At 29.9% G+C, this 10,669-nt stretch overlaps 2 protein-coding genes across 2 annotated transcripts in view; both read right to left on the bottom strand.

Annotated features, from left to right (window-relative positions):
* The window catches only part of LOC108686026, a 9,758-nt gene extending 1,443 nt beyond the window's left edge, over window positions 1-8,315 (bottom strand). The window contains exons 1-3 of the mRNA XM_018191068.1: window positions 8,244-8,315; window positions 4,636-5,079; window positions 3,410-3,831 (exon numbers count right to left, since the gene is read on the bottom strand). Of these exons, the coding sequence (XP_018046557.1) occupies window positions 3,410-3,831; window positions 4,636-5,068 (855 nt within the window). The 5' untranslated portion in view covers window positions 5,069-5,079; window positions 8,244-8,315. The remainder of the gene's footprint in view (window positions 1-3,409; window positions 3,832-4,635; window positions 5,080-8,243) is intronic.
* An 867-nt stretch (window positions 8,316-9,182) lies between these two features.
* The window catches only part of LOC108685989 (probable methylmalonate-semialdehyde dehydrogenase [acylating], mitochondrial), a 7,495-nt gene continuing 6,008 nt past the window's right edge, over window positions 9,183-10,669 (bottom strand). The window contains exons 7-8 of the mRNA XM_018191012.1: window positions 9,674-9,952; window positions 9,183-9,335 (exon numbers count right to left, since the gene is read on the bottom strand). Coding sequence (XP_018046501.1) covers window positions 9,234-9,335; window positions 9,674-9,952 — 381 coding nt within the window. The 3' untranslated portion in view covers window positions 9,183-9,233. The remainder of the gene's footprint in view (window positions 9,336-9,673; window positions 9,953-10,669) is intronic.

Below are 10,669 nucleotides of genomic sequence, written 5' to 3'. Positions count from 1 at the left end.
TATTCTTTTTATATTGAGTTTCGTGGTATATAGATGTATGTATACATATATATATATATATATATACATCTGATATATGGGATTCACAGTTTAAGCTAAATCCAAACAGCGCTAATGATCAAAGATCTTTTAATCACCAAAGGGAGTCATTTTCGGCTCTTTAAACGTGAAAATTGCATATATGAGCGCAGATGGGATTTACAGATCCCATCGCGAATCAATCGCACTGAGCGGCAAGCCATTCGATGCCTAAATATTTAAAAATTAGCTATATATGCTGTAAATACAGATTTGAAAATAATGTTGTTAAACCATCAAAATAATTATGTAGAATATTCAAGTAATAATGAACAATGCTGTATAAAATTGTGATATTCTAGCGAGTTGTTTGAAGATCCTACATAACTATTTTCATAATTTAACAAAATTACTTTTCAATTTAAATTATATCTAGCTAAATTTTATATAAGATGCTTCAGAAAAATCATTCTTTTCCTTATAATTTAATTTCTCTCCAAAACAAAAAGTTTTTGATATATTTTATAAATCTATTCTATCAAATGCAAATGTTGTTTTATTGAAAAATATATCTATTTAAAAATATATCTATTTACATTTTGCAAATATTTTTGTTGAGTTTTCTGACGTTATAATTTGAGATAATAGTTGAGTGAGCAATCAGGAGCAATATTAATAAAATTAATATTGAAAACAATATTAGTTAATCAATAAGCATTAATATTTTAACGTGTAAAATATTTATATAAAAAAAAGTTTATAAAAAAAAAAAAATTATAAAAAAATAGATAAACTAGATTTAAAATAAAATGTTAAGGGAAATCATAGATAATATCTATTTAAAAAGTAAAAAAAAATTCAGTCACAGTGAGTAAAGAAAATATATCTTAATATTATAATTATTAAATCGCGTTTTTAATTATCTCTTTTGATATTATTAAAAAATTATTAAATAAATATTATTAAATAAGTAATCATGAATTTGAAATCGATTATTTTAATTTGTTATTAGGTCAATCATCGACCTATGCATGGTTTTGCGTGTACGATAATACATTTTCGCCAACTTCTGGCCATCGGCGCAATAACCTGCTTGAAATTCTGATTTGTGCACCCCGTAATGTACGGAATTCACGATAGTGTGCCGTTTAATACCACTGAGCTTCTGTCTGAACAGCTATTTGCGTCCGTCCATAGAATTTGATTTAATATTTTAATCGAGACATGGTAGTAATCTATTACACGTTTCCACATGTAAAATACTCGCGAGCAATTCAGTAAATTGAAAATATCTGAATAAAATATGTGTAAAATAATAATCCCCATATTTTTCTAAAGACATATACGTACTCATAGTGTGCTGAAATAATAACTTCGTATCGGTAAACTTTAATTTTTAAGAATAAAATGCTCTTTTATCTCACAAAAATATCATAAATTTTATAATATATATAGTATTCATTAGCTTTTATACTGCATTTTTTAAATAAAGAAGCTGGCTTATGATTTCGCGATCTTTATCAATCGCTCGTATAACATCGCGATATAATCCACGCTATTCCTTATCCATCGAGAAATGAATATTCATCAGAAAATGTTGCTACTCTCTGTTACCCCAGTTATCGCTTAATATGCAAAATACAAACCGGTAGACGCCGCTACATCCGATATAACCAAGTCGGATACCGGTAAATATATGAATTAGCAGGTACTCAAGATTCTATTAATCCCCCTGTGCATCCTGACGCTGGTATTTTCAATTCCATGGTAAATTAAACACTCCATTCGTAAAAGGTATTCTGCGCGGAAACGTGTTGTAAAATGGAGCGCCTTACTACGTATTATACAATTTATGAAAATTGGATAAAGCAAAAGGATTTTACTTGGCGAGCAGCTGTTAGCTCGATAAGTCTGCTTAAATATATAACAACAAAGCAAAAGTCCGAAATATGCAAGAGCTGTTGAATGAACGTGAAAATATTTGACGAAAATATATTTCGACAAAAATATCGTGTACATTATTTTTCTTGATGGTGAATTTTTAATGGAGAAGTTATTTTCTTTTTAATGAACGAATTTTTATTAATTTATTGTGAAACGCATTCTCTTAGCAAAAATAAAAATTTTATCTTTTTTTTTTTTGCAAAATTACTATGTATAATTTTAAAGAAAACTGTAATTCCATCTCTTTTATAAATCCTTAACGTATTTTGTGCAATTGCTTTATCCTAATAACGTACGTGTAGTCTGCGCAAAATCTTCAAGTGCAGCGCAAGCGTTCTTATCTCAAGCAACGAGTAAGCATTTATTGGCTCAAGGGAGAACACGCGGCTTTTATATTGATTGTCCGAGGTCGATGTTTTAAGAACAACAGCTTTTTCTACTCCCGTGACTTCATTTGTGCGAAAATCTTTTGTGTGAGATAAAAAAATGGAAGCAATAGAAGAAGAATTACACTTCCATATACATATGTATAAATAAAATATAACAATATGATATCATGAGATATTTTTAAAATAGCAGAAAATGTTGTACATGACGTCACGTTCTGCAATTCTTCAAGAAAGAAGTTAAAGATACGATTGCTGTCCCGATGGGAAACATGTGGGAAAAATAAAAGTTCTATGCGATTTCTCGTCCGTTTTTAGATTCACGAACACGCTCTGCCTATCGATCGGACAGAGTGCTTCAGTTTTAAATGTCTCTGGTGCAACGCGATCAATATTTATGCAGAACATAAAATTTTGAATTAACAGTCAGATGATTGCTAAATACGGAAATAATATATTTTGCTAATCCAGAGATATAAAATTACTTTATAAAATTATACTTTAAAATAATAACGGTAGTAACGAAATGAATTTTTAGATTGGATTGATAAACTTAGAGAAACATAGAAAAATAAAAAACTCCCAATGAAGATTGAAATAAAAAATGTTGAGATAATTGTTGAAAGAGTAATTAAAAATTTCTTTCTCTCTTTCTTTTTTCTGCCTTTTCAAAGAGCACTTACTTTAAATGGAAAACGAATAAGAATTATATATGATATTATATGTATTATATGTATGTAAATACGTGTAAGATAGAAGGAAAATGTTGAATTAGCAAGATTTAAAGGATTTCACCCATATAAAATTAAAATAATTAGTAAAAAATGCAACAATTGTAGAGCAAACATGCAAGAAGAAAAGTTTATATAAGAAGATACTTTAGAAAGCATTTCTGGGAAAAAGGAAAAGCAAGACGCGCGGGGAAATGACGAGTTAGTAATTTTTGCATAGGTAATTCGAGTGATCGATGCACTCCATCAAAATGCAGGACACTCCAGATCCCCTTGAACGCAATTCTTCGAGAACGTATGAGCGCTCGATCGAAAAATACGAGCACTTACGAACACTTTCCACGTCTTGACGTCGGAATCGGAGGGCTCGCCAAGGAACCATTTCTGGGGCCAGGGTTTTATCGTGCCTTCCGGCGTTTTGAATATCAAGCCTTCGAGACTCAGCCCACTCGCGAGGACGCTGGTGGCGATGTTGCCCTTCTTATAGGAGGCTATGCCCGCTTTCACATACATTTGTGGTATGGTTTCGTTCTCTCGCAACTTCAGGGTCACTCTCGGCATTTTTGGCTTTTTGGACGTGCTCAGTGTCTTTGTGTCTTCCGTCGTACCGCTCGAGAACACTTTCGATGTCGTCGGCAATGTCGAGAAGATCGTCGTCGATGCCGACGGTAGAGCGGAAGTTGTTGTCATTTGATGATCCCTCGTCGACGTTTCCATGCTCGAAATCACTTGTGTACTAATTTCCGGTGTGTCTGAAAAGAGAGAATTATCTGAACCTACGTAGTCGACAATAACATCGGCTTAGTTGGAAGACTGATAACAGAGCATCTCGATGAATTATATTATGGCTCCAATATTTACGTAAAGCTGGAATCTTATTTTATGCCCGTCATTTACACGTTTTATCTCGGTATTTCGAGATACAAGGGGAAATTAAATTTTATATTTGATCTCATAATATTCATCTTGATTTAAGAAAACAAAGAAAAAAGAGAATTCACACACAACAAATAAAAATTACTTTATAATATAATATTATTTTAAATATAATTTAAAATATTTATTTATCATTATTTATATTTATATATATTTATTATATATAATATTGCTTTAAATATAGTTTATTTCAAAATAGCAAAAAAAGAAGATATTAAAAAAAGAATTGGTTTTGATGTCCTGAATACGATAAATTATAAAATTATTATAAAGTTCGTAGGAGGCGTTTAGGAAACATTTCGAAAATTCAGTAAAAAACATTGAAATTTGAATCTCATGTTCAATTTTGTAATTCTCTATTGGCTCCGAATTTTTTATTAATATTTATTATATAATATATAAGGAGGTCAAAATCTATAAAAAAAAATACTATTCCTCTTACTTACATTTTTTTTGACAAACTCAGCCGCTTTTTAACATCTTTCTTTATTTTTATAAAAATAAATCATATTCTTTAATTATAAATTTATTATTATTTAAAATTGAAATATCGAAGATTTTTGTAACATATTATCATTATCTGCATCGCCTTCCTCGAGAATTTTTAAACAAGACAATACCTGCTAAAGTAGCGTCATCAACCATAACTTCCTCTTCTTCCTCACCTCGGAGAATTACATTGAAAGAAGTCGTACCGTCTTCAAGGTCTTTTCTCCTTATGACCTCGGTTGTCGATATTGAGGAAATCTTGTTTCTGTTTTTACTCTCACTGATGTTCTTCGTGTGATTTCTTGACGTGTTCCTGACTGGCTCTACCCGGCTAATCGCGCGCATTGTGCTGGCGAAGAGGTTGTGATCATTCTGATTCATCAAGAATGGCGTGGCCACGCAAGACAATATGATCAGTACCATTATAGTGGCCATCGTGTACTTGATAATCCTCGGTCGAGCCTTACTGGAAGCCTGCGGGAATCCGCCAGACGAGAACTGATCCGTCTGCGGCAGTATCGTGTACTGCAGACTGGCATCGCCTTTCCGCACCGTTTTGTACATAATTATTCAACCTGTCGGGATAAAAATCTTGTTAGAAATACACGGCGGCGATCTCTCAGCCGGCCGGAAATATATGATTCTGTCAACCGAACGATCTCTCGTATTTATTTTCACGAGCATTCACACAGCGTGGGTTTCTATATTATAATCGGAATATTCAGTTTTATTGAGGAACAATAGTGGAATTAGTCGTCAATTTATAGCATTTAAATTAAAATATATCCTGACAACGAAAATTAAATTAAATATATATTTTATGGGACATTTTAAACTACATAAAATAAAATATTAAAAAAATTAAACTACTTATATTTAAACGATATATGATTTTTTCGAAAAATTTAATGGGCTCTTAGATAACAATTTATAAAATAAATGTTGTAATATAAAATAATATTTATACAAAATCAATTTTGTATAAAGTTACTAACAGTGATTTTATTTATTTATACATCGTTATATATTATACAATAAATTATTTATATATAATCATGCAATTTATACATAATTGCAATTTATCGATTCATTTCTGCAATCCTCAATGCAAAACAACATTCAGTGACGTAATAAAGTTATCATGATCATATCTATTTTTTTATGATGGTTTATGTCCGTGCAGATATTACTTACAATTTAGTGCTCATTTAGATTTAAGAATTTTACAATTGATATAATTTTGATATTTATTTAATAAAGAATTAGATATGAAGCAAAAGAAATATTAGAAATTAGTCTTTCACGGAATAGAGATAAAATGTGACGCGAAATAATTCGTTCCTCATTGAATCATCACGAAATCAAGTTGCGACCAAAAAAATTCCAATGAAAGAACACAACTCTAGGCCAAACTAGTTACATTATAAAAGACATTTTTATAGGAAGAAGTTGTAAACGCTCTTTGTCTAACCTCCACTTGAAAGAATCGCATTTAGAATTAAAATTCTATTGTTATTAATTCGAAATTTCTATTCTCCGAGACACAACACAATAGTATAATTTGTTGATTTCTTATACTCATAAATTAAATTGTGACTAAATATCATTATAAGTTTTATAGAAGTATTAAATATAGTATTAAATACAAATTTTATAGATGTATAAATGCATCAAGTGCGAGAGAGAGAAGAATAAAATGTTCAAATGACGTTATGACGTGCTAATTTTTGTTTACCAAAAACTGCGATAAAAATCTAAGAGATATTCGTGATAACTTAAATTCTTATAAAGTAATTAAAAAAAGAAACATTGTTTGCAAAGTTTTGTATAATTTTTCCATCCTCTCTCTTCATTTTATTCTTACATCTTTAATGTAGCAGTTTGTTATGAAAGATAATGTCCACGTAGAAAAATATCGCCTAAATATCAATTTTAAATACAATATTGTATGTAAAAATAGATTTTTATAAACTTAAAGAAAAAGTAATAATGAAAGAAAAAGATACATATATAAACAGAAATAAATTTTCTAGCTATGTAAGTGTTTCCAAAATACATATTTCGTATGTATTAGAATGGAATATTTTCTTATTAAAAATTCTTAGTATTTTGTATATTACATATATTGCATATGATGGTAAGTCCAAGAGTCGAAATCAGACTTTTTACTTGTCAAATTGCTCTAACAATGAGCTATTTAGTCCTTTTTCCTAGCGTCACTTTTCCATTTCATAATTATCCAAACTGTCAGAAAAAATCTCGTGCTGTAAAGCGAAAGATAGGCGATGGAATGGCGTGTTTGTATGGTGTATAAGTTGTCAAAGTCGTCAGTGATTAAATAACGTTCAGAAAACTGTTTGCAAATAGTAATGTTAATCAGTTTTGAGATTACAACTTTTTTCAAACATTGAAGAGTAATGAATATATTAAAAACTTTAATTAACACCAGTTGTAAATCAAGGCGATATTTTTCTACGTGAACATTTTCTTGCATAACAAACTTCTATATTAAAGATGTAAGAATAAAATGAAGAGAGAAGACTTGACAGAAAAATTATGCAAAACTTTGTAAACGTTTTCTTTTTTTTAATTATTGTACTTTATAAGAACTTTATAAAGTTATCACGAATATCTCTTAGATTTTTATCGCCGTTTTTGATAAACAAAAATTTAGTTAGCACGAATGGAATAAATTGAATGGTGAATTAAAAAATAGAAATATTTTTCTATTAGAAATAATTTAAAAAAATTTTATTATAAAACAATTAATATTGCCATTTTGCTGCGATAGGTGCTATTAAAAGTTTTGTGAGTCTTGAATTTGCAATAAAGTCGGCAGGTCGTTTATGAACTTCAATTATAAACAATGTTTAATTAAAATACAAAGCACAGTGAAAATGAAAAGCATTTGAATTAGCTCACAATATGTATTTGACAATAAATATTTTAAATGCTGCATTGTTCAAAGCATATCAACAAGTTTGAAGATGCGAGATTAAAACTGAAATATTTACGATATTAATATCTCTGATTTAACGAGTGCTTAACATGTACGATCGAAAATAAATCTGCAATAAAAAAATGTATGAGCATCACTGTATACTGATTAAGCATTTCTCTCTTGCAAATATTTGTAAAATAATTGTTTTAGAAAAAATTGTCTACCAATATTTAAAAAAATTATGTTAAGATAATAATATAAATAATAATAATTCATGCGAAGATAAATTTAAATATAAAACTTAATATTATTGCTAATAAAGATCTTGTAATACCATTTGATCCTGTAAAACATATTTAAATTCTATTTTATCATATAACGATCATGGAGATAAGCACACTTGCAGTCACGATACGCTATTAATGTCACGATGAAGCACATTGTTCTGATGAATAAACACGACACGTCGGAAATTAGATCTAAAACGGTCAATTACATTTAGCTAACCGGTGCCGACGCCGACGATGACTTTAAAAAATAACCGAAAGATTATTGAGCGAAAGAAATCGGTCAACGCTCAATTTTCGAGTGATTAACAATTCTTAACGTCACTGCACACCGAATATTTAACTGCGTGGACAATTTCGATAAAATATCAATAGCCTTTCGTGGAAGACGGATAAATTATTTTCGACACGTCTGTCTCTCTGTCGAATAAAGCTGATCCTCGCGAGAGAAGCGAAAACAGAGGAGGAAGGCTACGCCAGAATTGCGACCACAGATGTATCGACTACTCACGATATGTGAACGGTAGCCAGAGGGTTTTCTCTTGATTTCCCAACCGATCTGGAGTGTCGGTGCATACACGACAATCCGGGACAGGCAGAACCTCGCCTGTGAGGGAAACTCAGCTGGAAAATGCGCAGATGCAACCCGACGACGATGACGGGGTGCACGCGTCGGCGCGTACATCGCTCCTGACTGCCGGAAGTTGGTTCGAATATCGCTGAGAGACGGATTTTTGCACGCGTTTATGAAACTAAAGATTCAAGGACAAATCAGACAGTGTTGACCGTGAACTTCTTTCGGTGTTTATATCATTGAATTTTAGGCATATTTTTCGTCCGGCGTCATCCATGCGCGATCACTAAGAGGGAGTTAATCGATAGGAAAAAAATTGCGCATTTATTGTTTCCTATTATACGAATTTAGCATAATTAAATTAGTGCATTGCTTAAAAAGAATTAAAAATTTAGGATTCATTAAGGCTTACTGCATAAATAATATTTATTTCTTATTAAATGTTCATTAGCAAATGAATTTTTTTATAATTATACTTTAGAATTTTTGATAATCGTTTTGGATATTATTATTTTATAAGGAAACAATTTTATTATCTTTTAAATAAAGTTTTTAAAATAATAATGAGAATATAATATATTTGAATACATTATACAGATATAGCTGCAAAAATTGTTTATTAAATTTTCTACTATATATAACGTCTTATAATTAATGCAATCAAATTTTTATTTTATTTTAAGGTATAAATAAAAGATTGATATATGAACTACACTTTATTGTGATATAAAAAAATATATGTAGTTTATTTAGGCCTAGGCCATAAAAATATGATTATTTATAGGAACAAATTTGTACACAACAATGGAAGACATTGTTTATAACTGCATTACAAATCGCAGAATTAAGTTTTATATATCCTTACTCATGAAATTTTGGAACATAGTGAAGTTTTGGTATATCGTATAGTTTTGGTAAATCACAGCCTCATTGCATAGTTGGCATTGCCGTCGACGATGCGATATCGGTAGCATCACTTGATCTCCATAGCTGTGTTATTGTCTTCGTTTGCGTATGGAAATTTACCCCCTAAAATGAGATTAATAAAAAAACACGCATTACCATATTATTATATTATACATCTTAATTATTTGTTCAAAAGAACTCTATTTATTTACAATCATATTATAACATAGTGCAAATGCAAAAAATGATTTATTAAACAAATTTTAATTTTGCAAGAATAAGATATATTTTTATTTGTACACATTGTGTTAGCTATTTTTTATTATTTTTTATTTGTTTTAATTAATTTAAATAACTATAATTATAATAAAAAAAGTTATTGCAAAGAGTTACAAGTATGATATAGTTTGATAAATGGATTGATTCATCAAATAAAAGTACGCAAAGTTACATGTACTCACGTATTTTCCATAAAAGTTCATATCGCCGAGAAAGGAACCTTTATTGCCAGTGAAACTGAACATCGGTAAGGGGACGGGTATGGGAACGTTAATGCCAACTTGGCCGACTTCGATTCTGTTCACGAATGCCCTGGCTGTCGCTCCATTTGTCGTGAAAACTGCCGTGCCATTGCCATAAGGATTTTTATTGATGATGTCGATAGCCTCATCGGTAGTGTCAGCAAACATGCACGATAAAACGGGTCCGAATATTTCTTCTGTGTAACACTTCATTGTAGGCTATAACATGTATTAAATATCAAGTGATCTATGATGTAAATTAAATGGAAAAACATGAAGAATTGAGTTAAAATATAACGTTAATTAAAATGCAGCACGATTTTAAATAATAAATAAATGATACGAATTTTTAGACTAATGAGAATGAATCTAATTAAATGAGAGGAATCTATTTGATCGAAGTGGTTTTTAGTGCTTAAATACATTATAGATATTTCTTGTGTAAATTCATGTACATTCTGATTCTACCGTGCACCGAAATCTTTTTTCAGAAGAATCAGAATAGTAGTATCATTTATTAGATTGTACAAGCAATTTATTGCTATTCTGATTTTTCTCATGAATGCGTTTTAAGACAGAAAAAGATAAATTTTGACGCGCGGTATGCAGATTCAGAATGCATATAAATTTACATAAGATATATGTATTTAAACACTAAGATCCTTCGATTGAATAACATATTTCTCTCATTTAATCACTTAAAATATTATAAATTTAGATTAAAAAATTTATGTCAATAAATTTTGTTTATGGATATGAAGCTATAGATAAAGAATAATTTAATTAATTTTTCATTTAAGAAAATAAATAAACTCTCATAGACAGTTTATTTTTTAGTTTACAGTAGTTTAAAGTTTATAAGGAGAGACTCACATAAGTATTTCATGGATTTTGATCAGCTTTTTTAGGTCACAACGATGGATCGTTTTCAAACTT

Source organism: Atta colombica, unplaced genomic scaffold (assembly GCF_001594045.1).
Source record: "Atta colombica isolate Treedump-2 unplaced genomic scaffold, Acol1.0 scaffold163, whole genome shotgun sequence".
NCBI classification, from domain to species: domain Eukaryota; kingdom Metazoa; phylum Arthropoda; class Insecta; order Hymenoptera; family Formicidae; genus Atta; species Atta colombica.
Note: the sequence above shows the minus strand (reverse complement) of the source record. Positions and strands in the feature narration are given on the sequence as shown.